General features: G+C 40.5%; 1 protein-coding gene across 3 annotated transcripts in view; it reads left to right on the plus strand.

Annotated features, from left to right (window-relative positions):
- GRID2 (glutamate ionotropic receptor delta type subunit 2) overlaps nucleotides 1-24,395 on the plus strand; it is a 565,730-nt gene that overhangs the window by 449,323 nt on the left and 92,012 nt on the right. For all 3 annotated transcript variants that reach the window (XM_005498033.3, XM_065062416.1, XM_065062415.1), the window contains 2 exons: nucleotides 6,471-6,668; nucleotides 12,239-12,551. In XM_005498033.3, the coding sequence (XP_005498090.2) occupies nucleotides 6,471-6,668; nucleotides 12,239-12,551 (511 nt within the window). The remainder of the gene's footprint in view (nucleotides 1-6,470; nucleotides 6,669-12,238; nucleotides 12,552-24,395) is intronic.

The following is a 24,395-nucleotide window of genomic DNA, read 5'->3' on the forward strand; positions in this document are numbered from 1 at the left end:
TGACGCCCATGGAAAAGTCAGTTGGTATTGGAATATCTTCTCATGGGGCAGATTTTCCAATTTGTAACTTTAATTGAGAGTTCAGGGCACGATTCTGGGCAAGCACTGATTGAAACTGCAATTTTGACTTTAAAAAAAATATTCACTTCTACATGTTTTAATAATAGTTTGCTCATTCCTAATGTAAAGAGAATTGGTTTTAGTGGCTTGGGATGCATGCTGGTAATATGAATCACTTCTTACTCTCCTGAAAACTTATTTTTGTATCTTTAGCATTAAAAATGGAACGTAATTGCTCTTTGGCTGGTCAAAAGTTTTCTCAATTATTTTAAGGATAAGCAAACTACGAATAGTTACAGCAAGTGTTGCCCACCGCAAGCTAAGTGTGGCTTTTGGGGCTCCTACGACAGTTTGCAGTGGTAAGAACATTTAGGTATGGAGTTGTAAGGTGGCTGTGGACTCTGCTTTGCCAGAGGGGTGTCCAGGAAGAGTAGGTTCATTTGTGCCTTGCTTAGTTTAGGTAGTTTTATCCTGAATCAGAGAAAGGAAAGAAGGTTTTCCAGCTTCTTTCCAGCTTCCATTTCCATGAAACCCTATCTATTTCTAGTCAAATAAAAGAAAATAGGTTGGTATTATTGGAACAAAACATAGTAACATGTATAAAGAATTACAAACTAAGACGAGGTCTTTGCAGGAGCAGTTTGTGTTGGCCTAACTCTCCTCAGAAACTTATGAAATACTGGTTAGAAACAATTTAATTCTAAAAAATAGACACTTTTATTGTGGCTCTAAGCAATAAGTCACATAGATACTTCAATTTCTGAAAATAAGGAAACACTTCTAGACTTCAGTTGAGCCAAGTACTGTTAAAAAACAGGAGATAGTGCTGGGAGATACTAGTTCCACAGTCAGACAGATTTTTTCCTTAAGTTCCGTAGGTTTTAGCTTATGCTTTTTAGCAGATAGAAACTTACACCCTTAAAGCTGGTAATAATTGCATTACGTGGCAGTTATACTTATTATGAGCATTCAAGAGAGGCCATGTTACACATCTTTCTCCCTCTTCGCCTTTTTTTTCATTACTTACCCTGCATAGCAAGTAGCACCTACTATTTTTGTAGCTCGTGGTCCCGTTCGGCATTTCAGAAGCCATTGGTACATAAAAGTTGCTCCTTAAGCTCTGGTGCCTTCTGGCGCTGGCTCGTCCTCACTTACAGTGCAGGCACAAACGTCTAGGATACGTATTAGTGCCATACACTGAATTAAGCCCAAACTGAATACACTGTGCTAGTCAGCTGAGATGCTAATCCCTTCCATTTGATTTTTTTCTCAAGTGGTGCTGTACTGTGATGAGATTTCCTCAAAATACTGATGATTAAGATTATTGTTATAACAACAGGAGCTAATATCCCTTGATAGAGGCAGAGCCTGGCTTTCCATTGCTCTTCTCACCACCACACCTGAACAAGGGCCAAATAGAAATTGCTGCTGGCTGGGCACAGGTTACATTTCATAGCTGCGTTATGTACCTTACGGTTGTTTACACTGCACATGTCTACTGTGATCATCTGTTTCACAAGCTTTAATCTCAGAGCCTGCTGGGACACGCAGCCCCTTTTGGTTTCAATTAATATTTCCAATCTATTTTTTCTCAAGTAGCGGGTACTATATACGAGATGGGGTGAATGTCCAGGAATTCAAATGTTTGGGGACCTGGCGGGGGCCACAGCTTGACAGCAAGGTTGGTGCAATGCAAAACCTGGTAGGACTAACCCAGTTTATCTCTATGTCAAGGGCCACATCTCCGAGGTCCTTATCGCTTGTCTTCTCACTGATCCTGACCCATCTGCTCCGCGGGCATATTTGCATTCCAGAGGGATTCACATACATAGTTCAGGGAGCACACGGGAGATCTGGCTTTTAAAGAGAAAGAGGTTCTTAGTCTGATTGTAATTATCCTTCCACGCTATGCGGGATAAAAAAGCAGGCGAAACGCATTACAGTGCGGTGTCATGAAGTGTTCTATGAATTTGTTCTGAATAGGAGCTCTTGGACGGCTGCTGGAAGAAGCACAGTGCAGCTCCCAGCAGGTTAACGTGCCCAAGCTACACTTTTGATAATTCCAGTATCTGAGCTAGCTACATTAAAGCTGGCATTGTGCTGTTTAGACATACTCTGCGATGCTCCAATCGATTCCAATCTCAATCCATCTTCCTATCATATAACTGTAATGGTTCAGAAAGAACTATTAGGTGCATTAAGTTATTGTGAATTAAAATCAATACACAGGGCTTGGCGGTATCCTAATACACCGTTGCAGTAGATTGCTTTGAAATAAGCCTCAGTCCCACTGCAGAGCAATGGGAGGTATTGGGGATACGGACAAACATTTTTTGTTTGTTTCTTTTAAATGGCACTAAACTAAAGAGCACAATAAATCTGGAAGCCGCCGTTTCATTCAGGAGAAAAACCATTGTTTAAAGTACTGTAGCTGAAAGCACAAACTCATGTCTTGCCGAAGATGTCATTAAAACTGTCCTTTAAAAAAGTGAGAGATTAAGCAGCCGTAGGACGACAGTGGTAAATAAAGGTCGTATGTAAAAGCCCCTTCCTTTAATGTTGTGTTCAGCTTCTGAGCCATGATCTAGCTTCTTGCTTCTTTTCTGTTAGTACAACCGACTTGGTTTTCAGTCTGGTTGAAACACACGGGGTCCGAGAAGAGCGCTTTTCAATGCCAATACTGTTACACGGCCTGTTGGCACAACGGGCTATTGAGTAATACTTTAATTATCCAAAATTTTGTAGGCTTTAAACCTTCGTCTTTGTTTTAGTGTTATTAAAGGGTGGGGATTGTGTTTTGTTTTGCGGCAACTTCTATAACCATTGCTAGTGGGAGAAATTCTGTAATGAGAGAATGAAATGTTTCAATTAAATTTTGGTCATTGATTCTAACATGAAGTAATGTGCATTGCTGTCCAATTAAAAATAACAAGATGCTGTACTGCTCCTAGCCAAATAAAATCCCCCAAAACAGCGGTCGATAAAGCACTTGAGGAAATGAAGTTTTTGGGGCTGCATATTTCATGGAAATCTTTTGGGGAGAGAAAGGCGAAGTGGCTAACATTTAAAATTGGGGCGTTATTTATGTTATGAGTCAGGAAAAATGTAATTATGCCTAGCAAAAAGACAACAGCACTTTGTGCTTGGAGATCCTTTTCTTATGGCTTATGACAGTGTTTCTCGTTGGTTACAGTGGCTGCGTGTGGTGTTGGAACAGAGCTCAGAGATCCAGTAAGAGAGTGAATTTCAGTTTGGGGAGCAGTTTCTTGGCATTTGCAGGTGATGGGAGTTTGCAGGTGTCCCAGTGAACATTCAGTTGATGTGACTGTCAGGCTCTGCTTGAGGTGTATGAACGATTTAATGTGCTTGCCCGCTGCCCCTGGCGTCGGTGCTGGGCACAGATTGTCAGTCTTGCTCACCACCGAGCTTCATTTCGTCTGGTTTTTCCTCTCTCTTTCTACTTTCATTAGAGAAGACGGGAATATTTAACAGAGTCCCGTTTCATGAACCCAGGGTGTCAATATTAAAGTATTATATCCCATTGTGTTCAGACGTTTCTGCTGAGTACACACAGAGGTCGTATTTGTGTGCATTATGAATTCTAACCACCCTTACAATTACCTAATTTCAAAACTCTCTCCCAAACATGGTAGAAGAACATAAGGCAACCTATCTGCAGCTTTCGAGTCAATCCCCAACGCGTGTTATAAATCTGAGCGGTGATTGTTTCCTCCGATTTCACAAGCCGATAACTTTGTGTTCACTTAACGATTTTTGTCTGTTCTTCTGGCCGGGAAGTTTTTCAGACCATTCTAAGGGGCAAAGATGATTCAGCTGAGCGGGAGAATAATCCCAAGCATTTTGTTTTGCTTTTGCTTTTCCATTTGTAAAGTACATCCTAGCATTTTTATCTTTAGAGAGAGAGCATAGAACTCTCATAAATAAGCTCAGCAGTGCAGTGTATCATGGCTCCGTATAGTTTCTATCCTGAAATAAGTCTCAACTTGAAGCCACAGAATCCACCCTTGTAATTACAACATCTGTCTTGTTGCCCATCCAATGATCTCCTGAAGATGCGGTGTGCACATAAAATCATGTACAGCTGGTCTAAGACCATCACTTTGTTACAGACAGACCATGAATGCAATCTTTTCTTCCTGTCACACACTTAGTCGAGAGCTGCGTTGAAGATTGGAATGGTGCTTTTCCTGTTCTTTCAAGAGAGTTTTCTCTAATTTGTCCAGAAAGAGTATCTATTCAAATACACCAGAGCCTCCGAACCCCAATTTTCACTGAAGAACCAGAAGATGATGATCAAAGCTTGGAATTTAATTCACTAGTCTATTGGCTGCTGAAGATCATACCAAACAGACTCTGGGTTTAGGGATGTACTTTTTGCCTACATAGAACTTGTCCCTGAGTGCTTCACAAACCATCATTCTCTTGCTCTCCCTCCCTTCTCTAAGGCCTGAATTTATTGCTTGACTTTATCCCCTACCTCTGTAGCACAGTTATAAACCGACGTTTCTCTTTGCTTGTCTTACTAATTCATGTAATCAAGTTAAAGACGGAGTTACTGCTCTTTTCTGCTAGTTAGCTTGAGTATTGCTCTTTCCATTTTCAGACAAGAGGGTTTTCTCTGCCCAAAAGCTTGTCTCTTGTTTTTTGGGGTTTTTTTTGTTTAACTTTATTAGGTGGTCTAGTAAAGGATATAAAACAGGATGGTCAAATGGAAATTTCATCATCCAGGTGAATTTGGCCACCTCCAAACTCACTAGTTGGCTTGATAGGGTTGTAGGGGCATATATCTCTTTCCATAGGAACTCCCGTAACACCTTCCCAGTGTACCACAAGCCATAGTTTCAGCTTGCAGCATTTATGGGGGGGAAAATCAAGATAAGTGTTTTTGTCCTCTTTCGATGCCTTTTGAGAAATGTGAACGATTACAAAAAGAAAACCCCATAGGAATAGATTGGGTTTGTTTCGTTTGGAATGTGATTAAATATTTTGCTGCTCCAGGCTTCAGCAGAAATTGGGAAGTATTAGTTGCTTTGCATCAAGCTTATTTGATTATTTCTATTTCATCAAATATATAGCACATTGGACATTGGGGTGTTTTTGTAAATCTCTCGACAGCAAACAGTATTACATAGCTTAATAAAAGATTGAAATCAGTCATGAAAAATGGCACTTTTGAAAGTGTTTTAAATCAGTACAATTAGCAATTCCTTTTTAAGTAAATGAATAAAAAATCAGTTTATGAGCAGCTATTTTCTAATGACTTGGAAGCGTTAAGAATAAATCCTTTCTAATATGGAAATTATCAACTTCTAAAACACACAAATCTTTAGAATTTTGTGCATAATATGCTTTGATCGATAAATTCTATATTTGTGTGTGTGTGGAAACACGTTTTCCCAGCAGTTTTGAGTCTGCATGGAAAGAATCTTTCTCCCAAGTGAGCAGCAAAGCCGAATTCCCTCTCTTTTCACCAACTTAGTTTGTGTTTCTTCGATGTTTTTGGGACCCAGGTGCTGGAGAACTACTTGAAAAATTCATTTGCTGTCCTCCGTTTTGATTCTATGTGGATCTTGGAAAACTGGGAGAAATAAATTCTGTGGTTCCTGTTTTCTTCTGTGTGCTTGTGGGTCATGCAGACTCGACCTTCTGCACCTGCAAATAGATTCCTGATGAACTCATACTCAATTACAGCACTATGTGAATAATTAAAAGGAAGGAATGTTGCATATTTAAAAAAAAAATACCCAAGTGTTACAATGCCTTCATGCTTTTGGGGGGAATTTGATACTTTTGCTCTAAATCAGACAGATGTTCTTAGGGAAAACAACAAGCACAAGCGAGATCCACGTATGGCAAATGTAGGTTTTGTGTTCAGAAATACCATCTCATTTTGTGTTTCATTTTAAAAAGACAGGAAGGAGAATGGCTAGAAATTAAATACTCAATAGGAAGAATTGGGGGTGGAAGAGGAGAAATTAATTTAGCCAAAAACCATCTCTTTTTGAGAATGTTATTAGAAATATTAATTTTTTAAAACTGAGAAAACAATTACAGATCTTGGCAAAAGAGAAAAGCAAAGCATACAGTTTGGAAATGTTACTAACCCGTTCCAACTTGCAGTATCTCTTTGCATCCTTTATTCTAGGCATCTTTTTGACAAATATTCACTGCTTGTTCTTTATAGACAAACTTAAGTTCCATAACTGATTCTCCCTAAACTAATTAAATGGATCCTCTTTGTATAGAGCCGCCTTAGATTCAGTTGACGGTAGAAGGACAAGAGAAATGCATGTATAGCCTATTTTGCCATGTTTTTCATTCCTACCACAGCACCCAGTTGTGACCTGTCATTGTTTTACTGACCGTTGCCTACTTTGTTTTCTATTTAGGAAGAACCCTTTGTCATGGTGTCTGAAAACGTTCTGGGAAAGCCAAAGAAGTATCAGGGCTTCTCAATAGACGTGTTGGAAGCCTTGGCCACTTACCTTGGCTTTAAATATGAAATCTATGTTGCACCAGATCACAAGTATGGGAGCCCTCAGGATGATGGGTCCTGGAATGGACTGATAGGAGAACTGGTATTTAAGGTAAGTTTATTAATAGACTTACTAAATAAGGTCATATGATAAAGCTAAATAATACATGGTATATATACCGGCTGATGTTCGGAACAAAGTGTTTTCACTAACTCATTGAAAAAGGATACTGCCTGATAATATAATAATAATATATATGTATATATATATATAATGATGTTCATTGCCTGTGTCACCAGCATTTCATGGTATCCCCAGGTGCCTTGGGCAGGAAAGAAAAAGCTGGAAATAGTGCTTGCTGGCATCTATTTAAGCAGCAGGGCAATCCCTTTTTTCCAACCAAAGCATAGCAGTGTGAGATCTGAACACAGTCAAATAAGGGGATGCACAGCATCCTAATTAATTTGGTAAGACCGGACACAAATTAGTTGAAGAGGCTGTTTGCAAAAGAAAAATTGGTGTTGCAGTGATTAGTGAAGCATTACGTAAATAACGTATGGCACTTAGAAAAATGTTGGTGAGATGAATACATGAAGTATATAATCAAGAGAAGATGCTTTATTGCTATATAATAACACATTATGTAGATGTATGAATCAAGAGTAGTATGTTCTCTATTCTGTAATTAATAAACCATTTAGTCTACTTAATTTTACATTAAATACAAGAATGAAAATACAATCCCCATGCAAAGGAAAAAAACAGCAATAGGCTTAATTTATTCTGTCTTCCTGAAACCTGTTGGAACAGAAAACAAGCACATGTGCCATACCTGTGGCACAGTTCCTACAAAGGTACCTTCCAACCCAAACTATACTATGATTCTATTTACACTGTAGTAATAAACTTCTTTTGCCCTCTCCCTATGCCCTTATGAAGCTGGAATGCTGTGATCATACATGGTAAGCTGGAAAAAGCTTTCTATACTTAGAAAAGTATATTTTCCTCCATCTTCTAAATTTTAACAACTAAAAGCCCCTCGTCTAACTATGAGACATTGTAGTGTGGTTTATTTTTATCATGTATGGCATTCTTGTCCCTTTAGTAGGCGGGAACTTGTATAACTCTGGTAACACACTTAGGGTGGTAACCACCTGGATCTATAAATAGATGTCATGGGTGGAACAAATTTACCAGTCTGCTACACATTTGCTATGAACGAGTCTTCACGGATATGAAATATTTCTGTACAGTTAGAAACTATGAAGAGTTAATGGAACTGCATTTGTAATTCGAAAAACGTATTTTCCCAATACTCCATGGAAACGTAGAGTTTTTTTGTCTTCCTTACCCCTTATATAATTAATAGTAAAGGTTCACTGGGCCCTTCTCTCCCGTTCTCTGTCCCTCTGGAAGCAAAAGAACCTCTGGGCGAGCAGCCAGTGTATATCCAGCCCTTACCAAGCGCAAGCCGTTCTTGCAAGGCTGCTTTCTTATTTACTGCGAACGGCGTTCTGCTCCCAGAACTCAAATATCTATCCGCTTGGCAACTTGATAAGAGGAAGCGAAGGAGCAGAGAATAGTTTTAAATTAAAGGTCTAACCTGTTCAAAATAGAGCATTTCCTTATTTTCCCAACCAAGTCTTAATGTGATAGTCCAGCCAACGTGTGGAGGAAATCCAGAGAGACGGGGAGTGCTCTTTGTTGGTGCGTGAGCCAGAAATTAGTTTGGAACAACGTATTTCTGCAAAAAGTCAAGTCCTCCTCAAGGGAAATGGAACAGCCGCCTTCTCTTTTTGAGTACATCTGGTTGAGAAGGATGTCTGTGGCCACTGCAGAAGATAAGCCATGAGATCAAGCCAAGTTTGCTCCATTCCAGCTTTGAAGATGAGGTCCCTGTTGGCTGCTAAAATAGGAGCTGGAACCAGCAGATCAAAGCAACTGGTCTTTACTTAGAATTTGGAAACTGGCTCAAGCCTCCCCCGCTTTGATTGTCAAGACCTATATCAGGCTCACCCTTGCTCCATGCCCCTTATTCTGTCAAAATAAGCTGGATATACCCATGGGAGAGGACAGTGGGCTTTCCAGCATGGCTCTGGACCTCCCGGTGAGATTCACATCCATCAGCCATTATTTCCCACGTGCAACCGTGTTACCTCCTTTGCTAGGGTATTTTTCCAATGAGGAGCCATCAGAAGGAAAAAATATCATAGATAAAACTATCTGATTGCACTTAGGTCCATGGAAAAAAAAGGAAAACTAAATGCAGGCCCAAACATTTCTAAAAGAAACCATAAGCCAAGTAGAAGCCTCTTATAAGGCTCTTTTTTTAATGTGTCTTGCTAAGGGGAGAGTAGCACAGGAAAGAAGAAAGCATGAGGGGAGGAAAAGTGAAAAGAAAAAATAATAACCGAATAAAAGGAGAATTATTTGGATGTATGTGTGTTAACTTGAGCAAAAATGTCTCTGTGATTCATTTTTGCATGTCCGCTTTAATAACGATGTAACGTGTGGGACTGTGGTTTATTGCTTCCAGCATTCATTGAAACTTGATTTAACGCTGGAAATTGATAAAATGAAAGGCCTCACGGGAATAATTTAAAGTAGATTCATTTATTTTCCCTGTTCTCGATCACGAAACGCAGGAATCAACACAAGATTGCTTTTTATGTGTATGAGATGTGCTTGCGAAAGCAATAGCATCGGGGCATTTCAGGGATTTGTGGGCTTTGCTGATGCGCTGGTTCTGTGACACCGGTGACAATGCTATCACACCCATTTGGTCATTTCTTTTGGATTTTCTAATTCTGGTAACGTTGCTTTACAACGACCTCAGGAGAGCTGCTGTTAACGGGTATAACTTGCTAGACAGGTCACGTAAGGAAAAATAATGCCCTCTGCTGTTTTTTTAGTGTGTTTTAGGAGTGAGAGTTTCATTCATCAGAAACATGTTAAACAGACATCTAGGATGCTGGTGGTTGGTTTTGGCACTGCAAAAACTTAGTGAGCGGGGAGTTTTACTTGTTTATAATTCAGATTGGCAGCTTTACATCTAAATATTGACATAATTGCATGCATTTGCCTTTCTGTCTCAGAAGCACTAAGCGAACCTTGACTTCTTCAAACTGATGTCTTCTCTGATCCAATTTGACGTGTTAATGACAAGCGTTTGATTTTTTCCGTCTTCCAAGTTTGATACAAGTTGACAGGATCTATATGTAATTAAGAATGCTCACCATCAGTACATCAACTGTTAGGTTAAGCCTAAGCTTTGCTTTGTGCTAAACCTGTAGTTGTCCGGTAAACTGAGGTTTACCGTTCAATTTAGTTTAGAATATGAGTTGTCATATTTTAGTATAACCTTTATTTTTTTTTAAAACAGCTAAACACAGGAGTACTGAGAGGTCAGGACTTAATTCTCTCCTGTCTGTTTTTTACTCTACTACCACTCTTTAATTGCAAGACATAATTATATCACGATTGCTACTGCAGTATGACAAAGAAAATGCAACCTTACCGTTGGGACAACGTTGTTCCTCTGCCATAGGTGGCTGATAACCACAGTGGAACCATAATGCAGTGCAATTTGGAGATACTGCTCCCCAGAGATTTAACATAGTGTTTCCACAGATGCCACATATACTATGTTCAATGTAGTTCATAGAGAAATAGGTTTCTCTTTTAAAAGGGTGGGGGGAGCCAGAAAAAAAACCTATTATTCAGTTCTACACTAATCTATTATTTGGTAAAAGAATCTTTGCCTGCGTATATTGCTTTTCAGTGGGGAATCTTTAAACATCTTACAAATACAGCCTGAATTAGCACCTCACAATAACCTGCTGCAGTTGGGCAATATTTTAGTACCATGCTGGTAATTAATAACACAGCTAAAATTAAACAGCAGGGATTTTTGTTTCCATGTGTCCTTAACCCTGAATTCCTGTTTTACTTTTTGATGTATATTCAGGAAAAACAAGAATAGACGTACTTATTCATTAAGTATAGCCGCATTTTCCTGTTTGAGAACTATTAGTATAGAGCATTGGGCTTTTACATTTGTGAATTATTTTAAAAATACATTTGTATTCACAGTTGTGGAAGACTGATGAAATTTTCCCTTGGGTTACTGACTGAGTTTGCTGCTGCCCATGGGCAAAGGGCACTTAAATCATCGCTCACAAAACCCTGTTTGAAAGGGACATGAAGTGAGTTGGTAAAACCCTGTTTTCAGTTGTGCACGTCAGCACAGCTTCACTTAAGACACTAGAGAGTCTCACCCCCAAATTAAAGCTGAAGCTCTAATTCATGCCTTTTAAGCAAATGAATGTTTTCAAACCCTTTTTTTTTGCCCAAATCATCAGCCAGCAGCTATCTCCTGTCACTGTCTCAAGCCAGCTAACAATTAGTATGAAGTTAAAGTAATATCATTTAAATCAAAGTCTTAAGTGTGCTGTGATTAAGTGTGTTTGTACCATGGGTTGCAGAGTGTTTTGCAGGTGGTATTAATAGAGCCCAGGTGATTTGCAAATTTGGTTCTAATCAGTTTCAGCTGCCATACCTTCCCACTTAATATTGCACATCACATTTCTAAGGAGCTGGTGATTTCTGCCTTCTTTGGGCAAGAAGAAAGAGATTCAAGAGAGTTAATAACATTTGACACAGTACTTTCAAGCCTTTGTGCTGTCCTCACCCCCTTCCAAAGGACCACACACGGCTTCAGGCAGAACAGAAATGGCTTAAATCAAACGAGTAGCAGCTTAAAGTATTGTAAGTGGTCTTTTTCATATTAAAAGATCTAGAATTCACAGTCTTTCTGTTCAGTATTTGGGCTTTTTAAAATTGTGTTAATGTGTCTGCTTTGAATACCCTTTCATTGTTTTCACTGCAGTTCTAATTGTACGTGCAAAAAGTAAAATAGCACCTACTGTAGTTGTGCCTGGTGTTTCTGGAGGCCCAATATCCAGACATGCTGTGAAGTACAATGGTTAGATCAAGGAATGTTATTCATCTGCCTCTCATCTGAAACGGGTTCTTTAAATTTAAAAGAATGTCAATGGCACAAGGCCAAGGTAGCTGCAGGACATGTTGGCATGGAGAGGAATTGCTTAGCAGGAGCATATAGAGCAATTAATAGTAAAGGAACCGCGTGGAATATCTGCTCTTCTGCACTTCAGACTCTGCAGTCAAAATTGGTGGTTTTTCAGAATTTCAAGTGCCCCCAAAATCCCGGGATATCTAAGATGCTCTTTGTCATGCAGTGGCCCTTTGTCATGATCATCATGTCACCAACATTTTGGGTATCGTGTGGCTCCTGTGATCGGAAAGGCCATACACAAGGTCTGCCTTTTCCCACAATGGCCATGATGGCTTCAGTAAGCCAGGCTGAAAAAAATGGCCAGAAGCAGATTTCCTCCAGCTGTTACCTGTATTTGAAATATTTTGATTCCTTGGAAAATGAAGTGCCCAAGTCCAGCAAGTGAGGTTTGCTTACAGAAACTAAGACACGCGGTACAGTTATACTATTCAAGCTTTAGTCACGTTTCTGGGACCACATATGCGGTGCTTAAGACATCAGTCTTGGCATCTGCTTCTCCGTAAGTTTAGCTGCTACAAAGCACAGAGGAACAAAGATATTTCCTGAGGATCCTACTTATGCGTGTTTTCTCTTTCGCTTTCCTCAGAGAGCTGATATAGGGATCTCTGCCCTGACCATCACCCCCGACAGGGAGAACGTGGTGGACTTCACAACGCGTTACATGGACTACTCGGTGGGCGTGCTGCTTCGCAAGGCGGAGAAGACAGTGGACATGTTTGCCTGCTTGGCACCGTTCGACCTCTCCCTGTGGGCGTGCATCGCCGGCACTGTGCTGTTAGTGGGGCTACTGGTCTACCTCTTGAACTGGCTCAACCCCCCGCGCCTTCAGATGGGATCCATGACCTCCACAACTCTCTACAACTCCATGTGGTTTGTCTACGGATCCTTTGTGCAACAAGGTAAGAGACAGGAGCAAACCTCTGCATTGCTGCAGAGACCTTCGTCTTCCACGTCTCCCTCCCATGGCCCACGGGGGACTGGGAGCACTGGAAAACCTTGTGCTATAAGGTTCCTAAGGCATTTGGCTGCGCGGTGTGGGAACCACGAGAAGTTCAGAGCACTACATGCAGTCTTCTTTTTATCTGTAGTTGTCTAATGAGAGGAAGATGTTTTTTCTTTCCTTGGGTTAAAAAAAAAAACAACAGTATTTCTCATATCTGCTGAAAAATTGCTCATAGTTAATGTGAGCGCTATGTTCTTTCACAGTCAGACAGTAAATGTTGGGATTTGGCTTTTGAGCTAAGTTTAGACTAGTCTTCAGTGTTAAATGGTCTTATTGTATCTGATAATGTCCCTCTTCTGATTTATCACAACAACTTATGTAAAGTTTAGACTCAGCCTTCTCTGGCCTCGCTGGATGCTCTCTCAATCCCCTTTAGCATCTGGTGGAGCCCAGGCTATTCCTCAATTCTGTTTATATTCCCAAGTCCTTCACAGCCTGCTTCTTCTGGCAGAGCTTTACCCATGCCTTCCAAAGCCACCAGGGACTACAGAGCTGGGTTTGGTATCTACTACTTAAAATTCAGGTCTACAAATTAGGATTGTATTGCGAAGTGGAATAAGAAAACACAGCTTCCTACAAGAACAAAGAAGATTTAGATAATAACACTTGACAACACAACAGAACAAATACCTTCCGGCATAGCTGTGTAATTGTTCATTAGTCCCTACCAGCAATGCAGATACACCTATTTTTAATTGCATGGAGCACCTGCTCTACAAAGAGCAATGTCAACTGCAGCCTCAAAGCTCCCAGACAGTATGTTAGATTTTAACATGAACTTGGGTGGAAATCTGTAGGTCAAACTCATTTTTGCCGGGGCCACACCAGCCTCACGGTTGCCTTCAAAGGGCCAAATGTAATTTTTAGGTCTATAAATGTAGGAGTAGTTACACTAAAAATGAGTTTGACACCCATGCTGTAGGTGAAAGCATCAGATTGATGTAACACTGGCAACATCTAATTTAGAAAAGATATTATTCCCTGTTAGAAGCTATCAAATGACATCCAAAAAGCTAAAGGCATGCGGGAAAATTGAGTGTGAAACACCTAGAAGGTAAAAAAGCTGAATTAACACTACCATCCAAAAAAAATAAGAAGAAAAGATGAAGTTGAGAATTTCCACAAGAGGAATGGTTTTAAACACGTTGACCTAGGGACATTCCTTTTAAAATTCTAATTTGCGTCGATATCGCTGCTCAATGCACATTATAGCAAATTCTAGCTGAGGAAAGCTGAAGGTATTTTGGTGTTTGTTGTGAATTTAATTTTTCTTTTTTAAGAAAAAGCAAAGACTTCGCAGCCAGCCGAGAGTTGCAAATGTTTTTTGAATGTATGTGGGTGGGTTTTCTTTCTGTCCAAAATATTCCCAGTGTAACCGTGTAGGGAATCCAACTGTGAGAGAGCAGTTGGTCTGTTACAGAACTAGACTCGTTACATCTGTCTGCCCGTTAGGTTCAAACTTGTGAATTAGTTTTTCTACTGCATAAATGCGACTAATTTTACATAGGTTTATTGCCTGGTATTAGCCTTAGCATCCCTGCTATGCTCCAAACATCATTAGTCCCTAAAAGCTTTATAGGAGGCTGCCCAGAAAAGGTTTATAGGAGGCAAAGCCAGTTTAATCACATGCGTCAGGCTCCTGAATTATTATCAGAATTGTTTGCCTTGTATCTATGCAAGTAAACCTGTGTTACCCAGGGCCCCAAAGTTTCCAAAGTCATAGGTCCAGAGTAGGAGCCCACAAGGGGGGCCTTCAGTGGCTTACAAATACAAGGGGTTTCTGATCAGTCGGTAAACATGAGTGTTTGAAGGGGGGGTTAGAGGGAAGCCTTGAATTAAGCACGAAGATGAGGAAGAAATGAGGTGAAAAGGAGTGGGACTAGATGATATAAAAAGCAGAATTTCCTGGCTGGGGGGAAGGACAAAGAAAAGGAATTTGCTCAAGTAGGTCTGCATCACTCCCCATGGTAAGAAGGTCATGAGATGCATCTCAGTAAAACCTGCTGGGGGGACAGGGCAGCTGGGAGCCCCAAAACTGTTATGGGGCTTCAGAAAAACAAATTCATAGAACCTGGAGGGTGAGAGGCTTTTCTTTACAGAGAGAGAGATCTTACTGCCTTGCCAAGTGGGTTTTCAGCACAACTCTTTAGAATCCGCTAGAATAATATAGAATATTCACTTGGTTCCTGCTGAGTGAGGGGAAGCTGTAGGCACATCTCGCCTTCAGACAAGAAGCATGGTCCTTCATTGGCTAGGAGGAAAAATTACAAAGATTTATAGGGTTGATACTAAAGCATATGAAACTTAACAACCAATTGATAGACTCAGAAGGCCTCAGAAATCCAGTGCGAAAGAGTAAGAAATCCATTTATAATGCCAGCCTGTATTTCACATTCAATTTGAATATAACAAAAACTGTATTAGCCCAAGCGTTATTGTTTACTAACCCTTGTGAATACAGACAAATGAAAGTAATTTCCATTGACAGGCTAACTGGCTATTGTAGTAATTTTGCTTCTGTTTTCACTCATCAGCCCTTCATTCAGCAGCAAAACTCTGCAGGTTTTATTTGTTTTGGAATACCAAATCTGTTGCTATTAATGGTGACTGGCATATCTTAAGTCTGGCAGCATGGGGCGTTTCAAATACTGTCACGTTCGCTTAAGAAGCCTTTCAGATGCCGATTTAAAACATGACAAGGTACTCATTTCGGTTATCAAAACATACAGCCCAAGATGCTTTTATATCCTGCGCTGAGAGAAACAAAGCAGCGTGAGCCGAGGATTGCGAGGGCTTTGATTGCGCTGGGCTCTTAGTCTGAGTCTATGGAGCACGTTCTGGCGGCGCCTTCTCTTTCTGTTCTCTAAATGGAGGAAAGAAAACACTTCACTTGTTTCTTCTAAAACAGGTGAAAACACTGCAGATTTTCCCAGGTCACTCTGGTCTGCTGTGTCACTTTGGGTTTTATTTCTGCCTCGACTCTGATGCCCTGATGAAATTCTATTAACAGGTTAAAAAGACTATGTCATAGTCTGTAGACCAGACTCAGCACAGACCGGTCTAATAGTTTTTAAGTCAAGTCTATGATTGCTGTCATACTCGGTAGCATAATTTTAATTGTTTCCTTGAAGGCAGACTGAAACTTACTCTCACTGTAGCTTAGATCATTTAAACTTCACTCTTGAACTTGGCTTTCCATTTCTTCTTTTCTCTCTGTTGGAGTGACTGGTCTAAGTACCATTTTGAGACTATCATAGTATAGAGATGTATTTTCTCTCGGTTTCCCTTTCAATTTTATGTTCATCCCAGAGATCAGTGTATGTACTTGTATACTTTATTTTTGCCATTTTAAGATACATGTGATTTTGGATTAGAAGATAGAATTTTGAAGACAGAACTGCAACGTAACCGGGGAGCCTCAGTTCATCTAAAAGTGTGTAAACTGCAAGGTGTTTTCTTTTGGCTTTTATTCTGTACTCAAACCCTTCATTTGAACAAAACAACGATGACCAGTGCATTGAAATTCTTTGCCTTACTACCCAATACACCCATTGAATCTGCACTACGCTGTGGCCACTAAGAAGGCAGAGACTTTGCAGTGGTGTTGGCCACACAATGCTGTGGTTTATATGAAAAACAAACACTCCTGACTCTGAACCACTCATCCAGGCACGAGGTGCTGTAACACACATCTGTTATCTCAGAGGTCTTTATTTATGTCTAAAGATGAAGCAAATTCACTAGGCTATGGAGGGTTTCAGTTACATTGAAATTTAGTGTCGTGGCTTCTGAATTTGTTCTTTTCTACTTGCTCATCTTAGAAAACGAAGTGGCAGAAGCTCTGGATTTTGCTTCTTTTCAAACTTAACTTTTGCCGCTTGGACAAAAAAACGTTGCCCTGGTGTTGTTGCTGTTCCCTCCAATTTCGCCCTCAGTTAGAACATGCCAATGTTGGAAATCTGCCATGTGAACAAGGACCAAAGAGCTGTTTCGGGGAGGAAATTAGGTTTACTAAAACCTTCATGGAGACTAACTGAATCCAACCACTGCAATGGCAGAATGTCTATTTATTCTTGCTGAGAGCTTAGCTAAATCTCTGGGAGGTTTTCTATTAGCTTCCTACTACTTTATGGGCTCTTGTTATGAAATACTCAGGAGAGCATTCTGCTCTCACCGTTGCTGGAGAAAACCAATGATTTAAGAAACAGAAGTTCAAGATTTTGTTATTCCCAACCCGTTTTCTATACTCGGTGGTTTTTTTGAGACAGATGAAATGTTGCGTGATTTTTAGCAAGAACTTGCAGAGGAATGTTCTAGAGGATTTGCTTTGGAGACCAGCACTGAAAAGCTTACTTAGTTTAATACAATTAAAGTGAACGTAAACAAAATAATGAAGTTACACGGAAAATTACGATGGTTTGTATTTAATATAAAGGACAAGATAGAAAGACTTTGTCTCTTATCTCTATTCATTTTACTTTTAATTAAGAGGAGGTGTTTCTGAATTGGGCCGTCAGGATCTTAAATTGTGCAGGTAAAGATGCAAGGCTCTGTTTCCCTTGGAAATGTCTGTAAGAAAGAGAACCAGACAGCTGGGTTTTGGTGGAGTTTGGTTAGTTGGGGTTTTTTTTGCTCTATTAGGAAATATATTAAAAATGGCTGAATCATTCAAGATTTAATCATTTCTCAGTGGTTGCAACAAAACAAACATTCATTATAGTTTTATAAATAGGGTTTGACCATAGGATAATTGGTGATTCAAGTATTACCCCCAGCAATATTATTTTCTTCAGAGATCTTAATACTCTTGCTTAACCTAGCAAAGTTAGGAAATTAATTATGTGAAATCACCCCTATTTTGGGGGTTAGTTTAAAATGCCGCTCACAACCGCAGGTTTTGCTTGGTCATCAGTGGTGTCAGTAATGGCCAATTATGTTCATAATGCCCAGTAAATGAGCAAATCTCACTGTTTGCCTTGTTTAAATTACATTTCATAAGAGCAATAAAATGGACCTCAAGCCTTGGCGCTTCTGAGTCATTATAATACTTCTCGGATGGTTAAAGCTGCTCAGGCTTCTCAGGCTTGTTCCTTGTATTACCACCCAAGGCCTGAGATAATTCCCCTGAAATGCGCTGCCCGGCGGGTGCTGTTGCTTAATAAATGACTCTATCTCGCTTATCTCACTGCCGGCACATCCCCATCTGCAGGCAACCATTACCATTACGCTGTGACAACAGGTTTTCTTAGTGGCATTTTCTCTTAATTAACCCTACACCCATCTCTACGTATTTAACATTCAGGGGAAAACTCTAGAAGTATTTTGAAAGAAATGTGTTAGAAATCAATTACGTCTTCACATGCGATATTTAGTAGTGAGACCTAATTGCTTTTTAAGCTTAGCAAATAAAAAAAATATCCAGTATAAAGGCTTTAGGACTGAGACCTAGTTCCTAATTCGGACTCTGCATCTCATCTGCTGGCCAACCATAGAAACTTCATTTAGTATGCCATATATCGGTTCTCTTTTGTAAAATGGAAATATTACCTGTTTTCTTTCTTAAAACATGTTTTATGTCTTGTGATAGGAAGCAACACTTGAATCCGAGTGTCATTAATTAATAATTTTAATCGTTCTTCAAACTAATGCCAAGTCTTGACGTATTCCTGAAACAAGAGGAACAGACTTGCTGAGCCTAAAATGCACAGCACTAAGCCAGGAAAATCAACGTCAGATACCCAACACGTTAGGAAACGAACCAGCCTCCACGTTTTTCTAGCACCAACACCAGCAGGTATATTTGTGGCATTGTAGTTCCACCCTTAAACATGAAACACGCAAGTTCTTGTTTTATTATGTTAGATTTAGTCTGTATTTTCTGCATGTCTCAGTGGTTTGGACAGCCCTCTCGACAGCATCAAAGAAACAACTAAGTTTTGGCAATCGTGTCCTATGTCTTAAATGTGTTTGGAAATTAAAAGTGACGTTAAGACTCAGCCGGGGCATCTGAAATAATGGATTTCTGGATCTTGTGTGCACCTGCTTGCTGGACTACGAGCAGTGGCTACGTGAGGCTGTGTATTTAGAGATGTGGTGTCTGACACAGCTTCTCTGAGGAGCTGGAGAGTGAATGGTGGTGTGAAAGCCCATAAAGCACCTTCATTCCCCTAGGACTAGCTCCAAGCCTGCTTAATACACTGTGAGAAGGTGATGTATGTCTGGCTATAGTGTAAATGCTGATCAAGACCCAATGAGCAAAAGGAAAAGTAGAACTGGATGTCTGTGGCATCTCTCCATCTTTCAAAAGCATCCGGAGGTGAATATTTTACTTAGAACAGTTTCTTTAATCGCTGTGATTTCTGATATGGCTTTATACTGTATTTGGGTGAAGAATGGATAAGATAGATTTAAATCAAGTAATCAGTTTTGACTTTTTGGAGTTCACCTGTGTATAACACATATTTAATTGAGGCATTAGCCAGGAACTGAATGTTTTTGGCGTGTTGGAGGACTGTACCCCACATTTTTGCCCCCAAAGATGTTTAGAAGCTGAAGAGGTAAGCCTTACTTGCCCTGCTGTTCGCTTTTGCTGCACAGCAGCTTACAATGAAGTTGGCAATTTTGGCTGTTTAAGGTATGAAGGAAGTGAGAAATGAGTTTTAGCTTTATTAAGAACACTCCCCCTCTGCTCGGATGACAGTAGTTTCATTTACAAGCTGCTCAGCCTTCTTCAGCAGAGGGTGTCCAAGGCACCGGACGAACACGGGTTTAGAGGTGCACACGTGGTGCTTTTCTGTAGGCTGAAATTAATATTGAAAGGAAGGAAATAATGATACCGAATGAATATTTTGATTAAGTTAACCAACCTGTTGCTTTCCCTGATTGCTGAGATGAAGGTCCACTCTCAGGCAACGCAGAAAAATGAGAGCTCTTGGGCTTTTTATTTGTATTTTTTATTCAGTCGGCTTCCCAGGGAGCAAATTAAGAGGATTGCCTTCATTACAGCAGCATCCTGGCGGAGGAACCTCCTGCTGCTTAATTTGTATTCTTCCACTGTCAATAGGGGAGGGAGGGATCATAGAGGAGGACTTTACCTTGTCATTGCTTTTGAAGCTGGTGAGGCAGCGTTGGGTTCAAAATGTGTGATACAGACAGAAACGGAGATGAAGGAGCACATGGGGTTTTGACTGGAGAGTCTGCTTTCCCCCACACTAGGATAAAGACAACAGTGCAGGGGAAAGGTAGGAAATAAAACCTTCTGTAAACAGGCTGATAAGGAACGGTGATAATAAATCTGTTGAGTGGGAGTGTTTGTTGTTCATGCCTGGCTATAAGCATGTATTCTGTTCTTACAATAACTTCTTTCATTTCTGTGTCTATCCCCAAAGAGGAAAATCCTTGCTATCCGGTGAAGTCATCTTGAAGTCGCTTTTCACTTCTACCAAACCCAAGTCCTGATCTTCAGCAGGGTGATATTCAGCTTTCAAACATAATAATTCGTATTAGTGATTTCCATCAATAAAGGATATTATGGCATTATCCTTAGTGAGGCTTAAAAGGTTGAGGGCTTTCTTCTGCCCCCTGTTCACCATGGACTGCCACAGTATTAGTTTAGGTCATTGTGAGTTTTAGAGATGGCTGTGATAACGACATTACTGGATGCACTTGAAGTGGAATTTTTGGTCTAAATTTTAAAATGTGTTATTTAGGAACGTAATTAGAGCGCTCCTGCGGTAGTTATGATTGAATTCCATAAGGGTAGGAGTTCATTGCAGAGAAGCACTCTGAAAATTAAAGGATAACTAGAATTCGTGATGTGAAAAGTGAACTAATGTGTCCAAGGCGTCAGTGTTTTAGTCGCCTCGCAGTAGTTGGGTGCCACTCTGATGACAGATGCTTGGAAATCTTGCAAGAGCAGATTTATAAAACATTTCGTAATGCTTTAAAGTTCAAGCAAAAAAACTATATTTCGGTGTGAGATCTTGTTAAAAAACCCTCTTCCCCCCCAAAGTCTGGAGTCACAGAGCCGTGTAGAGGTTAGAAAAGTAAAAATGTGGGGAAAAGTACCTGTCAAAAGACAGAGAGGCTTTGTCCGAATTATTGTTTGTCCTTATGGTCCTACTGAGTTGGCTTTTGTTTTGCTTGGTTCCAAGCTGCTCAGTTGCAGCCAAGGGGGACTCTCTCCCTCGTGTTCATAATGCCCTCCCTGACAGGCTTTTATCTTTAATTCCTCATTAATGCCATTGTTCGGCTCACTGTTATTGGATGTACAGATGGCCTGTTTTCAGTCCATTGCGCACAGTTCTTTTTGCCATCCCGGAATGTCCTACGTATGACACTGCCGGTAGTCTGTGGAAAGGCCACCACTAGGCCAAACTCTTTGTGACAACTGCTTAACCGCTTATGAATATGAACCATAGATGATAATTGTGCTTGATTGTTTGAGGCTTTAGAGCGTTTGTATCCAGCCGTTAGTAACAGGGAGACCGGGTCTCGGCATCTCCTGAAGTCTTATCAGAAGGTTGCCAGTGTGTGAGGGTATTAAAGATCAGGTGACAACGTTCTCTGAAATGATAGCATATACCATCTTGATGCGATCACAGTCGCTGCAAATAGTGCCCTGTGTTTGCCTCTGCACGCGTGTGCGTTTATATCATGTAAAATTATTGTCCTATGTGGCAGAAGTGGCAATGGAAGATTATCTGGTCAGAACTTCTTTTGAGAAAGCAGCTGTTGGTAAAGTTGTCGGGCTTATTGCGCAGTTATTTGTGATTACGTAAAAGAATGCTACTGTATTTGGTAACCCCAACATGAGATTTGAAACCCTGCTAAGTCTTGTGATAAAACAATGCATTTCAGTAGCGTTAATACAAGAGATTTTGGCCAGCTTCCTCATTAGAGATGAGCACCAAGCCTCACAGTTCCCATACGGTCATAGTTATAGCAATCAAAATATTTACTTTGAAATATCAAGACTTGCATGAATATTTTAGCATTTGAATGTGTGTATTATAAGTCTAGTAATGCTGCATCTAAGAGCTCCCAGTAACTTCAGCACATACAAGCAGATGCCTCCACTTCCAGACTTTGGCTGCAGTCATTACTCTTCTCTTCTAACAACAGCAGAAGAGAAAAATGAATTATACCTTTATGATGCACTTCCCACAACTTTTAGAAGCACTGTCAAGTCTGTCCATCCCCTGCCTCTGTGTAATTACACTGCACAAGTCAAAACAATACATTGGCATTAAATTGCTGACCACTATTTGTAACATTTTCTTTTCTCTCTGACGCACTTTGATTTTCAATTGAAAACATCCCATCTTGCTAATTCTGCAGAAAGACAGAATTTGACCGCTGATATCTGAAAGAAGTCTTTTATTTTGCGGGTCTGGGCTTAAAAGTCAGGAATTAGTTCCTATAGCTCTTGAAGATTCATACTGTAAATACCGCATAATAGAAATGTGAATGGGATTGATGGGCGTTTTTGAAGTGTCCCCGACAGCAGGAGAAGCGAGACCACAGCCGTTTGCTCCATGGCGCTGTGACACGCTTCCCTTCCCAACTTTTGCCTCATGGTCGACGTTTTGGTGAGATGGGTGGGAAGGAATTATTTATTGTTGGGAAGGGAATTATAAATATAATATAACTAATATGCTGTGCTAACACCGTTTTAATCAGGTAATTATTAAAGGACTGTTTGGCCTTTAAGGACATTGATTTAATGGGAATTAATTTAATGATTGAACACTGTTTGTGTAACATTATCATTGCTAGTGATGCAGAAAATTGGAATCTCAGCTCAGCTGAAAAGGAGTTAGACTTTCCATTATCACATTAGATCCCTTTCTTCTGGAATACAGTTATTAGGTCCTTTTTTAAAACCTTCAGTATACATTTAAATGTTTGAGTTTTATCTAAAAACTCCCGAGTAGAAAGGTAAGTAAAAGCGTTCATCATTGTACTGTTCTCGCTTTTAATTAGAGGCTTGAATTTGTGTTTAATAGAGCCTTAAACAAAGTCCATTAGATTTTGGGGTTGACTTTCTGTTACCTCTTCCATGAAAAGCATCTTCTGCGTTTCGCTCTCTGCGAAGCCTGCCCATTGTGTTTAGGATGAATAGGGGTTTGGTTTATGGAAAGGTTTTACGGCTGTGAAAAAGCAGCAGCTTTTAGAAGTGGTAACAGGCAGAGTGCAGTCCTATCTGGATTATTCTGAGCGCTGCACAGTCTCGTCGCAGCGTAGGAGTGATTTAAAAGAGAATCCAACCCATTCTTCCTCAAAATGAGAATGGTGAACATTCTAGAAAGCCTGCATTCAGTATCTGAAGATTAAAACAGAATTAAAGCGGACCTTTATAGGTACAACACATGTTGTATGTGGCTGCCCTCCTTGATTTGCCCTTAGTAGTGCTATTGGCACGGATTATTTTTCAGCTTTATAGAGCTTCTGACTACTGTTGTGTATAAATTAGATCCAGGGAGAAAAGGGGGGCTCGGCATAAACAAGTGATTGGAATCACGATGTCAATAGCTGTGTCTGACAGCCTTTTGCAGATAGATCTGTTCTGAAACAAAATTTTAATCAAGGATGTCTGTTACGGTTCCTGCTGTATCTTGGCAGCGTTTTACAAGGGAGTCTGGTGGCCAAATGATTCGCCCTCTGCCACTGGAATGAAGCTGGTGCAGTGGAGACAGCCAGCTGGGCAGGCCGCGGGTTTGAAGACAGATAGGAAAACAACTTGATAATAGAAGTAGCAGAGGCTCAAGCTTACGGACACTCTGTAGGTTGCTAACCCAGGCGTGAGTCAACGCTGTAATGGGCCGAAATGCTTTGCCCTGGGTAGCGCTGGGGCATTTGCTAGTTTCAGAGAGAAGGTTTCAAAGAACACGACTGAGGATCCTGTTTTTCAAGCAAAACAGCTTGTGAGCAGTTGTTTGGGCCATCTTTTGGGTATTTCTATTCGGTCATCAGGTTATGTGTCAAGGCCCTCTGGCCAGGTTTCTGAGATGGTTACACTGGGTTGCAACTTGATGAGGGTTTAGTGGCGGTGCCACTGGTCCACGATTAGTCCCAGCATTTGAAATCTCAGCATGGGTAATCTCTTCCTATTAATGAGGAGGCAGAGCTGAGCAATGAGCCTTAGCATGTGAGTCTAATGCCAAAGGCACATCCGCACAGATGCACAGCAGGAGCAAACGGGGGGTTTTCAGAGGGAGTTTTCAAGATATGAAATATAACTTGGAGGTGATTACTGGCCAGCAGTAACCAAGAGAGACAAGGTAGCCTGGTAATCTCTCCTTCAGATTGGAGCTGGCTCATCCTGGCTTCCTTGGTAGAGGAGACAACATCTACCTGCACAAGGTTGTGCAGATGCCCTCAGGTTATCTTGCTACCAGAGTCGTTGATAAGGATCTATATGCCTGTATAAGATACAGCTTCTCAAACTATTTTACACGCTACAGATGACTAAGAGTGATTTGAAATACGCCTGAAGGAGAAGAAGGTTTGTCTCAGATATTTTCCCTGTCACGTAAAAGGAGAGAAATAAATGAGGAGAGCTTTGGTTTGCAGATCATTGCTTCCCTTCTGGGAGGGCAATGAGGGCAGTGCTTCCCACCCAGCTGAAAGGAAAGTACCTTCCAGGAAGCAAGTGTAATGATATTAGTCAGGGTGTCATTACACTAATGACAACAAAAGGGAGAGAGTAATTGATTGTTTAGTTTGGGAGTCAGACATT

This window comes from Columba livia, chromosome 4, assembly GCF_036013475.1.
Source record: "Columba livia isolate bColLiv1 breed racing homer chromosome 4, bColLiv1.pat.W.v2, whole genome shotgun sequence".
Classification (NCBI taxonomy): Eukaryota; Metazoa; Chordata; class Aves; order Columbiformes; family Columbidae; genus Columba; species Columba livia.